At 39.5% G+C, this 22,320-nt stretch overlaps 1 protein-coding gene across 2 annotated transcripts in view; it reads right to left on the reverse strand.

Moving 5' to 3' along the window:
* MED13L (mediator complex subunit 13L) overlaps window positions 1–22,320 on the reverse strand; it is a 202,315-nt gene that overhangs the window by 13,735 nt on the left and 166,260 nt on the right. For both annotated transcript variants that reach the window (XM_063350783.1, XM_063350782.1), the window contains 11 exons: window positions 21,371–21,591; window positions 17,976–18,181; window positions 14,623–15,569; window positions 13,773–13,952; window positions 11,937–12,160; window positions 11,149–11,341; window positions 8,657–9,101; window positions 7,206–7,425; window positions 4,225–4,413; window positions 2,303–2,526; window positions 1,697–1,839 (listed from right to left, as the gene is read on the reverse strand). In XM_063350783.1, the coding sequence (XP_063206853.1) occupies window positions 1,697–1,839; window positions 2,303–2,526; window positions 4,225–4,413; window positions 7,206–7,425; window positions 8,657–9,101; window positions 11,149–11,341; window positions 11,937–12,160; window positions 13,773–13,952; window positions 14,623–15,569; window positions 17,976–18,181; window positions 21,371–21,591 (3,192 nt within the window). The remainder of the gene's footprint in view (window positions 1–1,696; window positions 1,840–2,302; window positions 2,527–4,224; window positions 4,414–7,205; window positions 7,426–8,656; window positions 9,102–11,148; window positions 11,342–11,936; window positions 12,161–13,772; window positions 13,953–14,622; window positions 15,570–17,975; window positions 18,182–21,370; window positions 21,592–22,320) is intronic.

A 22,320-nucleotide genomic window follows, 5' to 3' on the forward strand; every position in this document is an offset into this window, starting at 1 on the left:
AAACGTTATGGTAGAACAGAATGGAGTTCTGAAATAGACAGCACTTGCTTGAAAATAGCGAAATATTAATAACACTTTGCCTCTCATTAACACTGTACTATTCTGGACTGCCTCCCCCCGTAAACAAGGTGATGGCTCCGCGAACCGGGGATTCGAGCAGTTACTGTAGAGCTGTGTTTTTTCTGTGGTAGTTTGTTGGTTTTCCCATGAGCTAACCGCGTTACTCTGGCAACTCACTGAAGATGATGTGTTTCTTTATGAGTAAGTCTCTCATTCTACCTGTAAGGTAGAGGAGGCACTTATCTGATGTGAAACAGGGCAACATAGAAGCATTCATTTTCTTAAGATTTTTTAATGCTTTTTTATTTACATACAAATCTTTTCCTGAAATGTACTAATTCCTTTTCTCAAAAAGGACATCTGTTTTCATCTAACATGCTGCGTGATTGGAATACTTGAAACATAAGCCAAGAGAGATGAATTCACACACTCAACATCAGAGAATGTCATGAATAAAATACACTAAATAAAGCGAATTTACGTGGAGGTGCAGATATACATTCAAGAAACTACATTTAGCCATTTAAATGACACTATGTGTCCGAACAGAGGAAGGGAGCTGACGATTAAATTCTTAATCCGTTTTCCTGCCTTCGTTCCATTTAACTCCTGTGTGCATGATGGATGCCAAATTCCCCTACCAGGGCAGGCAACAGCTCTTGTTCCCTACATGTACTATATGGGAGAAGGCATTTAATTACTGCTTTTTCCCCCTGTAGAGTATTTCTTTGTGCTTTCAGACTGAATTGTTATTTATTGTGTACTATTTTCAATTTTTTCCCCCTTCTCATGAAATACAGAATCTCTTCCAATTAGCTAACCAGAGGAATTCACTTATTAATGTAAAAGGACAAATGCTCATGAAATATCTGTATCCTCCTGTCTAATTTATCTTCGCGTTCCAACTCGGGAGATGGGCGAATACTGAGAGCACCCTCTCAGAATCCCATTTTCTTCCAATCAGTTACCAAGCAAAACCTGAAGCGTGGCTGCAGCCATTAGAAACGGCAGAAAAGATGCTGACTGCATGTATTTCAATTAGCGAGAGGAGTCACTGCTGAAGTGAACAAGGCAGTCCCTGCCCTTGCTTGGATTAAGGCACTTCTACCCAAACCGCTCCAGAGCTCCCTTCAAGTTTCCACAAAGCTGTTCGGAACGCTAAATCTTGGGAACTCTGCAGAGAATACCTTATTGCTATTTAACACTGATTATCAGTTAGTTTTGTATACCACAGAAAAAAAATTGAATTTTTTTGTTCAGTAACTTTTTTTGCAAGAATTTTTTGTTTGTTTCATTTATGTTTAAGTTTAGGAATCAGAACTGAATCCCATTTCTGTTTCTGTGACAGGAAACAATTGTTCAAATCTTTTTCTAACACGTGAGGATACCCATGGCATCCACTTGGAAGCATCCACAACATCTACAAGACATGAGCGAGTAATGTCAACCCCGGTGTGCAAACAAGCACATTGTTTATGCAAACCAATATAAATACTCAGTGCCAGGGTAGGATTATCACTCTCCATTTTCTGGTTTTAAAGGTTCGTGATCGATTCTGTAAGCCATTCTGCCTTGCACACTACGGCCATGTCTTCATTCCAAAGCCACAGGGAGCGACAGCACTGACGGTTCATACCTTTTAACTCCCCGTGGCCAAGGCGGCCGAGCCGCCCGATGACAACTCTCCAAGGCAGCGATGTCATCTGTACAATTCCAATGCACCATTCCCATAGCTTCTGCAGACCAATCTTACGTGCAGACAACTTGCTCCTCCTCGACCTGAAGGTTAAGGAAGAAAAAAAAAAAGTAAGAAGAGAATCAAGGACAATATTCAAATTTCTATTCTATGTAATTATTTCACTGCTTACCCCCTACAGGAGTTCTTACAGTTCTGTGGAATGCCTAACTTACCTTTTACTAACAAGAAGCAGAAAAAGCACGTGTCTGCTTTCAGTGCTATTACTGCAGTCACATGCAAGAGGTGTCAATCTGCTGAGCAACATACCAGTTGTTCTTCAGGGTAAGATTTGTAGGTAGCATTTGTAAAACAAACGGAACACACTAACTGTTTTCCGCTGCAGTTTATAAGTTTCTTGTTAGTGCCAACTGAAATGTTACCACTGTAACATCACCATGATCACATCAGCAGGAAACGTGATCAGAAGGGATGTGCAAGAAACCGATGAGAGTGAGGGATGACAACTATAGACCTAGATATAGTGCAAAAAGTAAAGGTTTCTACCTGTTTGGTAAATCAATATTAACTATGCAGGTTTCCAACAATTCACCATGAAGGTCCGTGCAGGATGCCAGAAGCCAACGCTGATCGTGAGACAAACAGTATCCAACAAAAAGCACATTGTATTTCTGACTGGCCTCTCCAAATGTTTCTCCCAGCTCTGTCTGCTTGTCTTTGATGGGTGCCAGTATGAAAGGAGGCGAGTAGAGCTGGATTGGGCTGGGCCTCTGCAATGAAGTCAACACAGTCATCAGCAGATATTGCAAAACCATTTAATGCAAGAAACACAAACTCAGATGGCAGTGAGTACACAGAAATGCGAGTTTGAAACAATAGATAAATTCAAGGCATTCATAGTCAAGAGAGATACTGGGAAAAGGGTGGCTATCGACGATTCATTTCTCTAGTTAAAACTGATGCATTTCAAAACTTTTCTAAAGATTTCTTTTTATATACAGGGAAGCTAAGGGACGAAAACAGTCTTTGGACAGGGTGATACCAATCTCTGAAACAGGAATTTAAACCTGGTACTAGGCAGATCCTTTCGCTAGAATTGCTGGCATCTGCTCACCTCTCTTCATTCACAAACCACCTACGGAACAATGGACAGGATGATCTGATCTGAGGTACCGCGGACTTCAATCAGAAATTGCTTAGGTAGAGCTCAAACTTCGTATACAGTTTTCTGTCTAGGCATTAGGTTTAATATACTTACAATATCAGTATAATATAATACACTGATAGCAAATGCATGTAAAACGGAAGCAGCAGAGATCTGATTAATTAAGTAAGCTGAATGCAAGCTGCTCATGAAAACATTTGCCCCTTTTTTGGTGTCCTTTGTATGTTGAAGAAATTAAACATGAAATGCAAAGTGCAAGTTAATGAGCTTAGAGGAAAAGTTACAGGGTTTTGTTAGAGACATTAAGGGAATATCGTATTTCTGCTTATGTCACTCTCTGGAAGTACAGCACCCTGGCAACAGTGCAGGAGCATTAATTAAAGGGAGGGAGATGCTTGCAGGGGTCTTGCGAGTTTATTGCTCTTCCCCTTACACGTAAATAGTTTGAAGGATGACTGTTGTAACTTGCTGCAAAATCCATCCTGCCGCACAGATCCCATTCTGAGGGAAGCACGAGGAGAGAACATGAAGAGGAGACGCCTGGGGTGATACTGCTTTTAGAAATTTTCAGTGAGAGCTTGTGGTTTTATGTGAGTAATGAAATGTGCTGATAGCTGGGTTTTATGATGATTTTGAAACTAGGTTTTTAAACCCTAACAAGCATGTCTTTATCCCAAGGTAAGTGTTTAAGTGTTTAGTTGGTCCATTAAATCTAAATAAAACAGTCATTGTTATCTTTCAAAGAATGAAAAACATTCATGGAAAGTAGGATGGATTATTCTTCTTTTGAAATCCCTGAAATTCCAGAAATAGGGCTTGAATGTTTACAGTTTAAAGAACAGATGAAAGATAAGCCCACTGAAATAGGGGGATTTCTCCATTACCTCAGGGAATTAATGTAGTGTCTGTAATTAGGCACAGGAACTTATTTCATATATATGCATATATATGTATATATAAATAAAGGTTGGACATAAACACTTTGTTGTAGGAATACCATAGACTAAAACTACAAAATGTCTCAGAATCCCAAGTAACAGTGTACATTTTCTCTTCTTTTATGATGACCTTTAACCTTTTATCACTCAAAACCAGAAGCTTAAAATGTTTTGAAAGCAAGTCCTCTGACAGTTTTCTTACTATTTTCTATTTAGTATTAGCTTACCTTTTGCCTTTATATTGTCATTGTCTTTTATACCTTGAAAAAAAACTTCTAAAAGTATTCTCTATGTTTTGTTTGATATTTGAGAAAAGGGGATACAGTTTATTAGCAGGCTTTCACTTTCTTGACACCAGTACTAACCTCAGGATTTTTGAGGGTCATCTCAATGCTGGCGGCTGGCCCAAAGCCTGTGAGAGACTTGATGTGAATCTGTGTGGGCAACGGCCTCCTGCACTGGCAGTACACCGAGAACGCCAAGGACTTCAAGTGCTGAATGTAGAAAACCTGTTCATCCTTCATTGTCTGCAGCATGTACTGGCAAGGCACAATCTGTATCGTTCATATAAACAATAAAACATGATTGAAACTCTGCAAAGAGCTGTTTGTTAATAGCAAACCAGGTTCACGCATTCATTAGTCATTTAACAACCACGACACTTTGTATGCGGTAGTCAGTTATTTGCATTACAGCACCTGTAGCTTCCCTACTGCCCTTCTGCACGAATGGCTGCAACATTCAGCGACGATATTCCTGGTACAAAACTGCTGTTGCCGTTACAATGATATATTTAGGGTTGCAAAATCTCTCAGAAAGCCAACACTCCTACCCTCCAATATAATGGAGGAGACTTTTTGGAGGGCAACGACAACCGAATAGTGCTATAATACCTCAATGACAGCTGACAAACCCAGCTTATCAGAAACTCTAAATGAATTTTGCTTTCTGTGATATAAACACCATTGAATAAGAAACCCAGTCAACTACACAAAAAGAACAGATCGTTTTCCCCAGTCAAGTCTTAGTTTTCTGAAGTCCACTTTCACATTTATACTGCAATTTGGGAAGGGCACCTAATTACATGTATAACATTTATCAAAGTATACTAGAAGTAGTAACTACTAGTGGCTTTTACAAGCAACAGCCTAAAACCTGGGGGTAGTTTTAGTTTTAATTTTTTTTAATCCTCAGTCCAAAACCAAACACCCATATTCAAACACCTTTAATTTGTTTCAGACTGATCAACCCCTTCATTTGCAGGTAGCCTTTACTGTATAATCTCGGGATTCTGAACTTTGGGTTCCGGCAGGTTTGGTTCCATAGTTTGGGGTTAGAATTATTTGCTGGTCATGTGGGAAGGGGCACTATGGTGTCATTCTTAAAGACGAGTGCAGAGAGCAGAATTAAGATTCTATTGTAATGATTTATGTGGTTGTTTCTCCTGTTCAATTTAGTAAACAGTGGAAGCCCAGCAACTGTATGCTGCTGTTCAGTTTTATTTGTTTCAGAAAGTAACGTGAAGCAACACTTCCATCTACACGTTCAGCCAGCAAGAAGCAGAACCACAGCTAGGTGTGCCTGTGAGACTTGAGTTTGGTGGTTAAGGCCCATCTGCACAGGAACAGGAAGGAGAAATAGCACCACATTCCTTCACAAGTAAACAAAGCATAACAAAAATATTGTTTTCAGTTCAAACCCTTTTTAAAATTAGAATTAAATCCACGTAACAAATATTTTCAGTAGTAATAAAAATTGAAGTATCACAAAACTTTTACTACTGCATGGTTCTTGCTTGAACCATTGGAATTTTGGTAGCATATTCACAGAATCTTCATGGTTGGAAAGGACCCTTAACATCATCGAGTCCAACCAAACAACCTACAATCTCTGCCACTAGAGCATGCCCTGAAGTGCCACAAAATACTAAATACTTACTAATATATAATACAAAATACAAAATAAATAATAATAATACAAAATAAATAATACAAAATACTTCTACTTACTAAATGCGACTGCATTTTTAAAAGACAACTACTTTATCCAAAAATTTCAGAAGCTCAGCTTTTCTGCTCTATATATGAATTGTAATAAATCTGTAAAGATTTGGGTTTGATTTTTTTTTCAATAACTGTATATTTGTGTATACTGTGGTACAGCTGTGAGAATATTGTGCTGGTAGCTATATCATGTTTCCCTTTACTTAGAGAAAATTGGCTACTCTTTTGACTTGAACTGGCAAAATGCCACATATTTGGAAAAACAAGTGGTAAGCGCCCAGAAAATAAGCAGTACTTAGAAAGAGCTGGTAAGCCCATTTAGATGTTCTTGCATTTCAGGCATTGCGGCATCTGGCTATTTTATTTTTAGTATCTTCAGGTCTGACTCAATTAAATTGCCTGCAGTCTATCAAAATACGACGTTGTGAATCTGATTTTCAGTTCATCCCCAAGCATGAAATATTTTGGTGACAGTTCCGCCCATCATTTCGGGGAACGATGTAGTCAAGATTACCAAAAACGACAAATGTTTTCCATACCCAATTTGAAACACTATAATAACTTCCAATTCTTTTTTTTTTTTATAATTACAATTAAAATACTTTTAAGCTAAGTTGAGCATCCATGAGTAACGTATATAGAAATCATTCACGTGTTGCTTCTTGCATGCATTGCACACGTCCATGCACAGCTTGTAATCTCGGGTCTCCCCCCGTTTATTTCGACTGCGCCACTGAGAAAGAGGAGGCAGGGCAAAATGTGGGCAGTCTGGGCAAGAGGCCAAGCTCTGCTTCTGACTACACAAATTCAATTCTGAAGTAATTCCATAGTAAGTAACTCTTATTATATGCCAAGTTACATGGTAAATTATTTTTAAGAAGCAGATAATAACAACACAATAGCTAAATTATGCATTAAATGTCTGGTTTCACATACTTCTTTTGGATTAAACAGCATAAATCAAGAGAATGTAAAAATCAAACAACTCAACATGCAAAACAATCAAAGGAGCAACTGGACGTTTTTGGCAACGGCAACCCAACTCGCTACTTAAATAATTGAACTCCCTCTTCAGGAAGCATCCAGCACGTATGATTGCTAGAACCACGCAATAGATTTGATGCAAGGATACTGTGGCTGCCTTAACTTAATTTCCTCATCAAAACAAAAGCAAGTGTTTTTTTAATATAGAGACTTATACTGTCAACAAAATAATTTGTAAACATCACTGAAATTTTATATGTTATCTTCCATTTTGTATCTTTTAGTATAGTGTATGTATCAGAAGTGTGTTGTGACAGAATGACTCTCCAGTGTGAAGATACAGAGGAAAGTAGAATTACCTGGAGAATGAAAGAATTCCTCATGTTCTCAGGCAAGTTATCCAACATCTCCGTGTAGCATCGCATCAAACTTAACAGCCAGAAGTTGGTTGAGGCAGATTCTTCATCTGCAGTGTACGTAAAAGGATCCACCATGTAGATGACGACTGCCGGAGGGTAGGCATTGCTGTCCGCAGATTCCGGCTCAGTGGGAATCCCTATTCTCTCCCGCTCTGTAACCCTAGAGACATAGACGTTGTTAAATTCAAAGGCAACTTACAATTGTTAATTACTGTTTTTCTGTAGAGGTGTGCAAGGCTGAAGGCAGAGGAGGAAAAAGGGGAGTACTAAGTGATTCTTATGTGCAGAAGCAAAACTAAAAAACATGAAAACAGCGATTAAGGAGAGATGACACTTGGAGCAGTTCTGAATCCAAAATACCTGTTATTAATTATGCATTAAAGATACTTACCTAAAGTCTAACATAATTTTCTTTAATGCAATCAGAATAGATGATGTCTGAAGAATATGGAAAAGTTGACTAATATTAGCTCTGACAGTTTTATTTCTATGTATGTGCATGCCTGAGTTTTGGTGCTGTTTAGGGTTTTCTTTTGGGAGAGATGGAAGGGGGAGAGAAGGAATTGAGAACTGCGGAAAAGTGCCAAAGTAATATTCGTGGAGACTGAAGTCCTCTGTTCAGTTACAGAAAAGGTTCCGTGGGTAATGGGAGGAGCAACTGAACATTTTTTACTTGGTAAAACACTCCTCCGTGCCTCAGCCATGAATAGGAGGCTCAACATCTGTAAGTGATAAAAAGCAGCTCAGACTTACTTTGTCAGAAACCATGCTGCCGTTGATGAAACGGTATTTCGCATAGATTCAGTGAACAGATGTCTTAAGGATAACCCGAACTACAACAGGATGTGGGCTTTTCACTTAAGATACAGGAACTCCATAACATATATCATGACTATTAGTAATATGCATTATTATGAGAGTAATGAAAAACATGTTCACTCAGGAAGTTACTTACATAGGATGTTATAAAACCTTTTCCTAATTTTATGTCTGATGGATGACTATTTATAATGAAGTCTTTAGAAACGTTGTGCTGCTAACATTTATTTTGAGGTAACAGCAATGTAATCCTGTTTCCTGACCTCACAGGGTATCCTACGGCATCTCAAACAGCACTACGACACCCACGTTCACGCAGTTGAATCAAGCTTTGTTTCTTGTCATGAAAAAGGAGAGGTTTGTTTTTTCCAGCTCCCCTTTATCAGTAACTGCTACGAACAAATAAAAGTGGTCCCTGCTCCATTTACAACTGGTCAGTAGTACTGCACATGTCAGAGGGTCCTCTCCTTTCAAGGACTCACAGAAGGCTTAAAGGTTATGAGTTGTACGAAAGCAGAACAGCGGATTTAATTAGAAGTACTTTGAATCATTTGAGCACTTAAGTAACTTACCCTTCCTGTCCTTCTTGTTGCTGTTGTGGTACGTTTTGACCTGATTCTGCGTCTCCTCCAGGACCTGTGCTTCCTTGCGAGCGGTCTGCTGTGTTTCCTGCAGTGCTGGTGTTTTGCCCTGAACCAATGTTCCCACTAAACCCCGGGGTAGAGGTAGTGGTCATCTGGTTAATGCCGGGTGTTGCAGAAGATGCTGACAGCTGGGGCACAGAGGATCCAGAGGATGAAGTGCTTCCTGCTGGAAGGCTAGTGGTCCCACCACTGGGTGTGGAGTTAAAAGAATTGCCTGTCGATGGTGCCCCAGCAGCCGAAAGACATGTTGAATTTGAGGGTGCAGGTCCAGTGTTCCCAGGTATTGTTTGTGTCTGGCTTGCTGGCGCTGGGGTTTGGTACTTAGGTGGCAGCAACAGGCTGCTGTCGAGCTGCAGAGTGGCTAGGTAAGGTGCTGAAACAGCAGAGAACGAGGAAAGGAGATTAATGACAGTCTGTCAGATCAGAGCAAGCTGCATTAACCATAAAGTAATACAATATTTTCTGCGCCACTTTTAGAATATTCCAAGAGTATACAAATGCTAAGTGAATATGATCTCCATTATAAATATTTACTTTGGAATCAATTCTTCAGGGCTTCAGTTCTAACTGATATGAGTCAAATGTCTTTAAAAACAGGACTGACTTTGCGGAGCTTTGTGAATCGGAGTTGGTACTAACATGTCATTACTTCTGGCTAGATTGTGTTGAGGTAATAGCTTTATATAGTGTTCAGCTTTGCAATCTACTGCAGGTTGTCTTTGTCAGACTGAAAATCTAAAAGTCCTTTTTACCTGAGCTACAATAATGGCAAACTTTAATATAGTCATTTTTTGTTCCTCAGTATCAGAAAAAAGAGATATCACAGTGATTATTTTTAAGTAATAAATGAATAAAACTAAGCAAACTAATATTTATTATTTATTTACTCTGCAAGGTGGTAAATTACCAGCAGGGGAGGTTTCCAGCACTGCCCGTGCCAGATGCCTCAGGTGTGAGTTGAACAGCCCAGTTCCTTAACTGGCTGTGCACATACTATATATTTCTGTATGTAAGCCTGGGGTATTTGAGTTAAATACTGTTGTAGTAATTCCTCCCTCCCATTTACATTGTAAATTAAAACTAAAAGCAGACTGAATGAGGCAACGCGGTCATTTGAGATAGATGATTCCTAGCGTGTTCTGCCAAACTTCGCTCAAAGGATGGGGCGAGCGCACGGTACTCTGTAGAACTGCCCAGCTAACTCCAGTATGTTTGCTTAAACTTTTTTCCAAAACCAGATCACCGCTCCTTGAAGTAAGCAGACTTAAAAATTGTCACGCCTTTTTCAGAGCAAAGGGAGTAAGCACTTTTCAAGAAACCACTTAAAAGTTCCTGGCTATTTTTAAACAAAAGAATAGTTTGCACGTTTCACTCAAGCATGGAACATTTACGTGGCTGGTGTTCTATGATCACTGCCTGTCTTGCTGACCAGCACCGTCTCAGCAAATGTTATTTCCAGTGACATTTTGGATGGGTCTGTGTCTTGTGCTAAGATCCCATTTCTCTGTCACACACACAATACATGTTATGTTGCCTCTGAATCCATTCTGGAATGGAACCACCATGTCTCTCCCCAGGTGAAATTTGGGAACAATGTTAGATGAGTCCATGGACTCATCCAGGCCCAGCCAGAGCCAGTCTTTCTGATACTACCCCAGCAAACTTTGTATCCTTCCATACTCTCAGATTCTACACTCCTTCCTGAAACAAGCACACCTGACATTATGTTATAAAAGAACAAATATGGCAGGTTGCCATAACAAAAAACAAACCAAAAGACAAGACCAATCTTTTAAAGTGTGTCACTCTTTCAGGATGGAAATAAGCCCCCATGAGGTCCAGAAGAGACCGTGCCTTCAGGGTAATGTGGTTCCAAGTACCCACACCCAGTAGATGGAGGCCCCGTTCATCAAGCATACTGTTACTTTCTCTTTTCACCTGTGTTAACTCATTCTTCCTTTGCAGAGTGAACTGGCCTCTAATATAAATAAACATTATGCTTGAAGGCACCAGGCACATCATTCTGTCACACTGCCGTGATGATACACATCATCATATATATATGATACATATATATCATCATATATCATCAGCATATAAACCAGATCAAGTCTTCTGTGGAAAATCTTTGAGACATACAAACATCTTATACCAAACTGACTTTTCTAGAAAGATAAGAATTGGCTTTTGAACGTCTGATGTGGTCATCAGACTGATAAACAACAACAAAGCTTCTAAAGTAGGCAAATTTAACATGGAAGGATTAAGAAATTCAGGTAAAGCCTTAGAATACCTTTTTTCTTTTTAAACAGATCATAATTAATAATAATTAAGAAAAAAAAAGCATTTCCACCTACTGCAAATAACCTAAAATACTTACAGAAACCAAAACAGCCTTGCTGGTGCCATGGCAGACTTACCTAGGTGATGCCGGCAAACTTGCGCATAAAGTTTGAGTCTGGAATGATTGTCGCACTCCTCCGTGCCCCAGGGCTGGTTAAACCATTCGCTCACGAGCTCATCCGTTAGCTTTTGTGCCACAGTCTTTCCCACCCGCATAATCCCATCACGTAACACTTTGCAGATTGGTTTGTGCTGGCCAAGTCTACACATCTGGTGAGGAAAGAAGAAACGCTTGTAACTAGATATTATGCAGGCTGGTCTGTAGCATAAACCCTTTATTACCAGCACACATCTGGTGGCTTCTTAATAAATATAAAGCCAAAAGGCTATGTTTATCTGTTGACTTGAACTGCATTTACAGCAAAACCAAGGTTACAAATTATTCAGTAGTACACAATGTGCATGCTAAAAAAGGAAATGGTTTTATCTCCAGCCTAGCTGGAGATATAAGAATTACAAGAAAGCAACAGTTCCTTTAATCTGCTCCTTGCTCTTTAGGTATTGTTGGGCCTTCATGCATTAGGTTGCAAATGTATTAATATTAGTGTTACATCCTCTGTAAAGTAAGAGAATGTGTACCGTAAAGAGCAGATGGCAACAAATACCCTGTAACACACAGAGAATCAGTGTAACTCAATAAGATATTATTCTTGGACTCGAAAAGTGCAGAAAGTCCTCAAAATGAAAGATATCCTTATTCAAATAATTGTTACTTTAAAAAAACATGGATTTCTCCCAATGAACATGCAGTAGAGCAGAAATGACACTTAAGAAGAAGTAATTCAGTGTGGCTCCTCTTTCCAACCTCGTATACAGCACTCAAGTCCCTGAAGAAAGTTTTGGCTCCATCGAGCAAGGCCTCATTTTCTGGACACACCACGATATAGGCGACATCCCGATGGCCCCCATACGGGTCTAGCAACAGCCTCTCCCAGAACGGCAAGGAGAACGGAGAGATTGTCAGGAAGTCCTTGTCATAACCCACTAGTAAAGTTGGGATGGGAAGAGGCTCAGGAGATTCCTCAGACCCTTCAAAAAGAAAAAGAGAAAGAAAAAAACGTTAAAATAACTGGTGTAACTGCAGTGGGTTCTCTCTGATGTACCAGGAAGTGCGTTCTTTTACAGGGATATTGGAAATAACTAATCCCTTGCCATGCTGAGTTTCCTAGAAGTTTGATCACACTGTGGAAACATCCGCTGAGGCTGTATCATGCCTGACAAACCATGTTCTCCCACAGTCTTTTTCCTTGGAAAAAAATATTTAATAAAGGACAAGAAAGATTTATATTGTACTTAAGAAATGTCATAAAAATGAAAAGGTCAGTCAAAGCAAAGGGAGCCAATCCGAGCACTACTTAAACTTTCCTAGAAAGTTGCAATAAAACATCTTTCAGTATACCATAAAACATGTATTGCCCTTCCCGAGGCTTCATCTTGTGGTTTTACTTTGTCGTAACTGTAACCACGTCTCACAAGTTCCAGTCAACCAAAAGTAAAAACATGCATGCATAAAATCTGATTTTACAGTTCTTCATCTACCTCCACCTGGTTGTGCAAAATTACTAAATAAAATGGTTAGGCAAACTTATTCCTGGGTATATAATACTAAGCAAAGTCGTCATAATTCTAAAAATTGCCTCCTGGCTCCTCTCCATAGGAAGCGTCCCGGCTGGGGGGATCACCATCCAGTTTAACGTGGTATCTCCCAGACACTGTGCTCATTAGAAGAAATATTGCTGAAAATTTCAATTGAAAATATACCCAGTAGTTTCTGCAGAATATGATCCCACTTTATTAAAAAGTCAAGATTCAATAAAAATTACTGAACCTGTATCAAAGGCTCTGCTACTTACTATATGGTAGTTTTGTTTTCATTCTCTGGTAACAATTGGCAAATCCTAACTCTTTAAAGTTACAAACGCTGCAAAAATTATTAGAGTAGAAGTACTCCTTGTGAAGCACAGTAGTTTTAGACAGGAACTGTAGTTACCACAAGCTGTTCTAGCCCCAAAGGAAAGTGGCAATATATAAAATACCAAGAGAGAGAAAATGAAGCGTAATGGAACAGTAGAAAAAAACCTAAGCAAGACTGCATCAGTTGCCTGAAATAAATCACTGGCGAGAAATACATATTTAAAGGTCAGTCGTATATAAGCAGTCACTTATAACCAGGAGATACTTAAACTGAAACTTCTTATTAAGACTCCAGGAAACCTTGCAAGAAACAAACCTCTTAGTGGAGAACGTATACACCCATGTTTTGTATATTTGTATGGCTCAGAAAGCCCCTCTTGTCTATGACGATCTGGTACAATTTTAACAGCTTCCTCTCCTCCTGTTATTTATATACCAGCTAGTGTTCGTACAAGCCAAAACACAGATTCAGACAGGGAGTCTGAGCCTCACCCAGCATTTTTGCACTCTGTAAATATTCATCAATCTGGAAGGGTGAAACCTCCACTACTGTATCCAAGCAATGTGCTTCAAATACCTTTTAAGGCATTTGAAAAAAATAATTAAAAAAAAAAAAAAAAGGCATCTGAAGAACCCATTTGTTGTGCTGTATTTCCAGAAGAAAGTGCACATTTCTAGACATCTGTGCTTTCATTTTAACTGTTAGCACATAACACAATATAGGTACCATAGGTTCCCCGTCCTGCCATCTTGTGGAATTGCTGCCAGGTGAGTGGTCCCTGCACGTGCTGGATGTTCTCCCAGGTCCTTCCTGTTCGCTTCTTCTGGATGGCGTCCTGCAGAAAGGGCTGCAGCGAGAGCAGCATGCGCACCACGTCCTGGGAGGAGAGCATGCTGATGTCCAGTACTGCAAACGACAAAGGAGAGCCATCACTTTCAGTGCGGACCAGGCAGAATTATTTTGAGGTGACAACATTTTTTGGTTTATTGCGCTTCACAATGCCCATTACATTTGTACAACTCAAATTAGCTTAATAATATAATGGTATATATCATGTGGTACTTTATGAAAACATTGCTGAAATAGAGCTGTCATCGTAGTCCTTTTCACATACCTTTCAATGCCACTGTTGTCCAGCTCGGTTCATAAGAAGTCAGAGCATCTTCAGCATATAAACAGGTAATAACTGATTATAAAATAACTTGTCTTTTTTTGGTGACACTTTCATAGAAAGCAGTGTTCTTCTGCTGGCTGCTTATAACATTCCCCCCAAAAAAGGGGCTATAATTCTGTCCTCCTCTCAACACTTGCATTTGTTTTGCATCTCTGCTTCAGATTTGTGAACTTCCACAGATTTTTACACAATTTAGACCACAAAGTCTAAGGAAAACTGGATTACTGGTACTTTACATTAATTTATAAAGCTTTCAGAAATCTACATTATTTCTAGAATATTTTTATGCCTATCATTTCCCACACACAGATTAAGTGACTCCTGATTGGCAAGTTTCAAACAAATTTATAGAGGTGACAAAAAAATTCAAAGAATAAAAAGAATCTCTGTTCTGACCCGTACCATTGCTGTGAGGCCAAGAATGTACAGTGGCACTTCTTACTAGGGCTTCATCCACTTTCCCACCGGTGGGGTTGTCCACATACTGCCTGCCTTGCTCAAGGGCGTTGAAGCATTCTATCCAGGAGTCGTTGCTGTCGGCCTGCAGTCTGTCGTAACTCCAGTTCATGCACGGGAGCGTCTGGCGGTTGTTGGAGGACATATAGTCCAAGCAGCTCAGAGATGTGAAAGGCTGTGTGTGCTGATTCTGGAGGAGGAGGAGGAGGCTCATCGGAGGTTCCTGGGTCCTTCTAGCTCCCTCTCCCATCTGAGACATCAAGTTGCTTTGACATATCATCAGTCGTCTCTCTGCAGCTTGGCCAATGTCTGAGGTCTTGCCAAAAATATCCAGCTCATCCTCAATGAAGAGCCCAGAGTTGTAACCTAATTTGCGGTTCATAATAGCGCTAAAGCCACAGGTGCAACGGTACTGATCCTCGTTAGATGAATCTGGGATGTACAATCCAACATCTGCACCTTTAATATTCATATTACAGGCGCATATACAACAACTATCAAAGTTACGGTCTTTGAAGATGTTCAACACAGAGTCGGAAAGAATCAAGGTGACGTAGAGGCTGTGGGCTTCTGGAATGGGCTGGACAGTGGCTGGCTCCACAGAATTAAGCGGTCGTGTTGTAGAAGGGGTAGAAGCAGGTGAACCTTGATCTGTGCTGTCATATTTTACAGATCCTTGACCACTCGCAGTGCCCCCACCTCTAGGAGTCCTTGGGGTCCTGGGAGTGCGTGGGGTAGGGACAGAGAAGCGGGGAGTTGCTGGTGACGGCAGAACTCCTGCTCCGCTGTTGCTGGCCGGAGCAGTACTATTTAGCGTCACTGGTGTATTCATCTGAGGAGTGTTCATCTGAAGATAGTCTTGGTCGGCCAAACTCCCAACACTAGGCACATTGCTACAAGAAATATATGAAAAAAACAGTCAAATGCCATCACAAACTGGTTGGTTGTGAAGACCGATTTTGTCAAAATTTATTTTTAAATACAAGGAGATGGTGAAAACTGAAAGGATTCATTGAAAGTGCAGTAAAGAAAGAACACCTTCAGACATTCTGCTCGTAAGCTTTTACTCACGTCTCTCAACTAAAATTGTAATTCTCATCATGAGCACCGTTTTCTTATCAGTATAATAAAAAGGTATCATCTCAGGCACTTAGCCCTCTTAAAGATTACTCCCATGGCCTAAAACTCAAATGCTCTTGAGAAGAATCTCTCAATAAATTACGAAGTTAAGGTTTTAGGATATTGGTAACTCTTTCAGGGAAAAGAGAACGAATTGGAGTTGTTGTATTAAGCACAATTATCTGTAAAAAGATATACATTACTGGAAATGAAGAAAATATTTCAGAGACACAGAAATCTTATTTTAGAAATTATCACTTCAAATAGCTGTCAGAAGTCACGCATGTGGCGCGTATATGATATTGCCTCATGGCGCTGTGCAACTGGCAACAGTATTTCAGATACCAGAAATGCAAATCCTCATTTAGGATTACGCAGCCTACAGCACAATCTGACACAGTCCACTACAAACTCTTCGTCCAGCAGAGCTAAGAATCATATTTTTGGGTCATTTCCTGTCATGACTGGTTTTTATTACTTTTTTTGTCATTTTCTGCCAAATTTCAGTGACCAAAGAACAGTTTTGTACATTCCCATGAGATCTATCTTCTCTTTGGAATGACTCATTATATCAAGAAACAGGTAATATGGTGCCAATCAAAAGAATAAGATCTCTAATTAATTTTTCTCTTTCCAAGTTACTAATAAGTTCCTCGCTTTTCTTGAAATGTGTTCATTACATACTAGGGCAAGGAAAAAGCGTAAGAACTCACCGAGTCTCTTGATAAAGGAGGGGAAACGGGTTTTTTTCATGTTTGTTGTTACTGTGTATTTTGCGTGTTATTTGAAAGGAGTGCTATTTTAACGTTCACGTATCATTAGTGACTCAAAAAGGAAAATGGTGAAGACCTTATTCCTTGGAATTATTTTATTACCTTGAACTGCTGTATGTCCAACTCAAAGCAAGAGAGAGGAAAAAAAAAATGAACAAAGGTTTGAAGGAGCTCTGAATCTGAAGCATACTGAACGCCTCAGACTAATAAGAAAAGGTGACCTAGAAACCTTGATTGGCAATCACCACTCTGTCGGAAGCCTGCAGTAATAATCTTCACTCTAATTGGATTATATTGAAAATGAAAGGGTTTTTTTCCCCAACAAATACCTGAAATTAATAACCAGCTCAGGCCTGGTGAAATCAGTTACTATTATGAAAAAAACTGAGAATTAAATTGCTCCCTAGGCACTATCAAGGGTTTACAATTTCTTTTTTGCAATTCTTTTGAGAACACTGAAGGATCCTTTGCAGCTGGAAAAGGACTGATTTAAAGATATAGGCTACTTCCTCTAGACACGAATGCAGTGCAGCAGGAGACCTTTGTACTATTGTTATGCCCTTTAAGAGGTTTTATGAATTTAATGGTGCAAATTCTTGATAGCTTTCAAAATCTCCAGCAATTAATTTCTTCATAAACATTGCTAATTTCTGAGAACTGAGTAAAGAATACAAACTTTTAAATTTAATAGCAGTCTCTGCTTACAGGTCACAGCACTCTCATACTCGAGAGAGACTTGGCATCTTTTGTACGAGTATTCAGAATGGGGAGGGCAGCATACATCCCATCTGCAGCTGCCTGATTAGCAGCTCCGTATGCGACCCATTCAGGTTAAATCACAAGAACGCAGACAAGCTAACGGGAGAACACGGAGAAGAGAGCTGTCACAGGCCTACTCAAAATTTTAAGAGCCCTCAGAAGGCAAACGGGTATGATCAGGCCCAGATATCATCAGACTGAAGCTCCGACTGAATGCACAAGTACAAACAAGAGGGGAGCCGAACTGCAGGCTGGAGAACTGGGCGCTGAAATGGAGCGGAGACGCAAGAGGTTAAGTGCATTAATTTTGTTCCCTAACACTTCTATTTTCAGTTGAATATTTTCCTGTATCAGAAATTGCAATTAATTCAAGTACCATATGTTCCTGTTCTTTTAAAAGCGCTAAAAGTGAAGTGGACACATACTGCAACCACCAATTTCCAAAAGCTGTTTCTAATTCAAATGTTCCTACTATCAGAACTTTTCAATCTGAGACAATGATAAATTTAAAAGGTTTAAAATACATTTGCAGGATATTTTATGGTTCTGGTGCACAGTAAAGCGCTATTAATATATGCAAGAATTTTAATTAACGAGCCTTTTTAGGTATGGGCATGACAAACTCATTTCCTACAAGACTGTACTTACTTGTAGCCATCTCTAATGAAAGTGGCTGCAGGTGGCAAAGGAAGTTGTTCAATTTTAGGAGGAACAGCCCAAGAAGGCCTGAAAATGCAGGCATCCGGTATCTTCAGAGGTAGGAGGCACTGACTTGGCAGTATCTTCAGTGGAGCAAATACGGAGGAGCCCACAAAAGGTTGAAATGATGGAACTTTGTGCACATACGAAAAATCCTGTAACATCCAAGCGGCATTGTTTACAACAATATGGTAAGGTTGCTCTTTACATTTAGATGCTTATTTTTAAGTAAAATCTATTGTACTGTTTGAACCCTCTACAGCTGCATTTTTTCCAAAATTAAGTATATTTATTCATTCTACAAAACATTCAAGAGCAGTTCCTTCAAGGAAACTCAGCTGAGGCTCCTTGTTTCACTGAGATGCTATACAACTGTAATATCACTAGACTTCACAATTAGACTCATTTAAGAAAAGCTATGTCTGAAAAATGAGTAGTGCACTATGAAATTTTCATAATACCTGATTTTAAGCACCCATTTTAGGCACTTAAAGGATTGATCTTTGCAAGACTTTTATACTGACAACGGAGAGAGAGGCCGAGTCACAGGGTGAAGAAACCTTAGGTGCCTTACGCCAGCCTCTCTGAATAACCCCTGCGTTGGGGATTAATATAATCCGAGTAACAACAGCGGACACTTTACACATTCCAAATATTAACCATAAATAAACTATAAAATATAAATATATAAACAATCTAGTAAACTTAATATTAAATATAAATATGAATGAAGTCAGTCAAACTGGACTTTCATTGACCGTCATGTTTGTTTGCAGAGAATGACGACAAGAACTTCAGCCAGAGTTTCTACACCTATTCCAAGTTTCTTTCAGAAGAAAAGAGCTAGTCCTTTTGAGGCACTACTGCAAAGTAAAAATCATTATTAAAATAGTAACAGTAGTCTCTCTCAGAATGTCAGGATTTAACAACTCATTAGATCTTTGCATTTTTTCCCTTGCACCTTGTAAAGCATTGAGAGATGAGGAATGTGTGGATTGCTACCTTCAGCTGCTGAACACTCAGCAAAAGAAATCTACTTACATGTTCTCAAAATGATTAGCAATGGGTTTAGGTGCTTGTTTCCCCCACTGGTGTGTATGAGCAGGTGTGACACACTTAAAAGCAAGTAAACTGTGCTGTTGGAAATGTTATCAGGCAGAATTAAAATATGTCTTTTAATACTCCTAAAATGGATGTGAGGGAGATTAAAATATCTTCAGCATCAATGACGCCCTAAAATCTGTTCCCACTCAAACTTTCAGCTCAACAAATTGCAATACGGATTTTCTTTCCAGGCCTAAATTATCCTAGTCTTAAGCAAATATTTACTGCACAATCAGAAGAAAAAAACCCAGTAAGGTCTGTGGCAAGGCCAAGTCTTACAAACCGTATAAAAAACTTATTTCAAACTTCTCTAATGGTATAAAAATTGGTAGATACACAAACTGTACAAGGCAAATGGCCAGCAGTGAAACCTCTAAGAAGATGCAGTCTCTCATCATGCCTTCAAAGTTAGGAGGTTAGGACAGAAAGAAGAAGAGATCTTGCACTAATAATATATATGGCTAGCTTTCCGGGTGGTTAACTGTCCTCACAAAGGGGACAGTGGTAACTAACTCCCTTACACTTTTGCAAAGTCTCTCTTTCTCAACAGAATTGTTCATAAAACACTCTACCAGCTCAGCCCCTTCACAGGTGCCAGCTTAACGTGCCGCCCTGTGAGCTGGTGACTCCTGAACACTCCTGACTGGACACACTTTGTCACAATATGGAGACATAATCCCTGAGTGCAACCAGGTCTCTTACCTCCTCCTCCTCTCCTGGGGACAGGGACTTCCTCCTCTCCCAGGGCCAAAACTCAATGCTCTTACTGAGAAAATCACCCTCTGGCTTGCCTGTGCTTTACTTTCAGTCTACCTAAGGTATACCATTTACTGCCGTGCAGGAAAGTTTACTAATTCATAGCTGACTAAATCATTTATACTAAGATATATTTATGTATCGGTATTCCCGTATTGATGTCCATGCAACTGCAAGTGCTGTATCTTTCTGTGTATAGCGCTCTCAGCAATGCAGATGCTTAAAAATAAGCCTTCGGTTAGTTCCAACACTCACGGGAGCACAAAATGAGAGGGAAGGAGGTAGTGCTGGGGAGAGAAACAGCTGTTAAAATAGAAGGAACAGGCTGTGGCAGATTAGGGACGGGGTGGGCCCAAAGGAGAAGAATTAGGCTATAAAATCAAGGGTTGGGCACTACCGGGAAGACAAGAGTTACAGTGTGTATCTCCCTTTTTATTAACTGCGTACAAATGAGCTTGGTGCAGAAGGTGGTGATGTGTATTTCTACAGGGGAAATATGCATTTTTAAATAAAAAAACCCTCCAGCTATATGCATGGAAATATGACGACGATAACTTCTGACAAAAGTGACAAAAATTGGCCCGAAAAGTTAAGTAATGCAGAATACACACAAGCAGGCAGAATGGTTTTATCCTACCTTGTAACCTGTGCTAAAGATGGAACAATGAAATACAAATCAATGTACGCCAGGTGCTTATGTTAAGTCCTTTTATGTGATGCTATGGAAAAATGGATACATCTTGATATGTAAAGTCGGGGAGGTGAGTACTAGTACCCAGCAGCAGAGTCCCCATTTAAAAATAGTTCTTTACTCAGATACACTATAGGACTCAATATAGGAGTAACTATGTGACATTACCTGACCTGTGTTATACAGAAAGTCAGATAAGAATGGTCCCATCTGGCCTTAAAACTTGTGAAGTAACATCAGCTGAAGAAGAAACAGAGCAAGTTCAACCCCTGGGCTTTCTCAGAGATTTTCAACCCTAACCAAAAAAGGCAACATTTCAGAGAGAAAAAGGCAGCCTTTCTACATGCATGAATTTTCTCCTAGCTGCATCCCCAGAGACTGGCAGCAAGGAGTGGCTATACATAAAAGGTGCTACAGAAAAGTCATCTGAAGAAATAAATCATTTAACAGCTACTTAGTCACAAGTACCATGTTTTTTGATATATGTACATTCTTTCTGTTAGGCATAGGCCTCATTTCACATACAATATTGCTTGTTTCCCGAGAACACTCAAAATCTTTACAAACAAAATTATGAGAAGAAAAATACCTATAGGTAAAATCAGGGAAACAATTAAAAATCTCTTTTGCTAAAGATTTTTTTTCCAACTACAGACTGGTATGTAGTTTATGGGGATCCAGTTCACATTTATTACGTACTCTGCTACACACGCTACAATACATGTGACTTGTTTATAAAAATCAAAACATACATAGATGAGATTATAAAAATACCACATCTTTGTCATGTTACCTTAATTTCTTCAGGTTTAGGGCTACCTAATCCATCTTCCACCTCCATTTTAAACTCAGCAAGCTGTGTTGGAACCATGTTGACCATAGGACTTTCCATCATTCCCAAGGTAGTCACAGTCTCTGAACTTATCCCATCTTTATAACTCATTACTGGGGAGAAGGCAGGGTGTTGTTCTAAAGAAGGTGGTGTTGGGAACATCCTTTGGAGATCAGCCACGGCTAAATATGATGAAATAACGTACTGTTAATCACTAAAATACAAATTCTCAAGGAAATCCAATAAACCAGAAGAAACTGACTCAATATTAACTCTTATTTCATCCGTTAAAACCTAGCAAAGATTCTACAGACATAGGAGAGTTCTGACACCAGTATAGATCTAGATGAAAAATTAACTCCTAGAGATAAATCCCAAAAAATTCCTAGGCATACTTTGCAAGCGTATTGTTCAGCAGAAACTACAAACTGGTAGATACACAAATTCTATGTACAATTTTAACAGCAACAAAAACCTAATTTCATAATAGACGAGATTAATTGACACTAATGCAAAGGTCACGCCAGCAACTGTTACTAAGGAGATACAGAGGACTTTCTTCCCTTTTTTAGAGCTGATACCGAGCCCTAAAACGGGAGGCTTTTGGAATTTGCGTGCACTTAGCTGCATTTTTCCACTGCCACACAGTCATTGTGGTCTCATTTGGTCCCTAGCGACACAACTCCTGAAAAGAAGACAGGCTACCGTTGCTAACACAAACATAGGCAGTTTTGCTTAAGAATCAGACTGCCAGGCATCCAAAAGTGACAAGTGCCAGAGGAAGCCGCAAAATTATAATAATAGTAACAACTTTGCATCACAATACATTAAGGCAGGAAGATCCCTAAATTACTTCTCAGTAAATGAAGGTAATGTAATCATCCATTGTATATTTTTCTTCCTTACGCAAA

The sequence above is a fragment of the Chroicocephalus ridibundus genome, chromosome 13 (genome assembly GCF_963924245.1).
Source record: "Chroicocephalus ridibundus chromosome 13, bChrRid1.1, whole genome shotgun sequence".
NCBI lineage: Eukaryota > Metazoa > Chordata > Aves > Charadriiformes > Laridae > Chroicocephalus > Chroicocephalus ridibundus.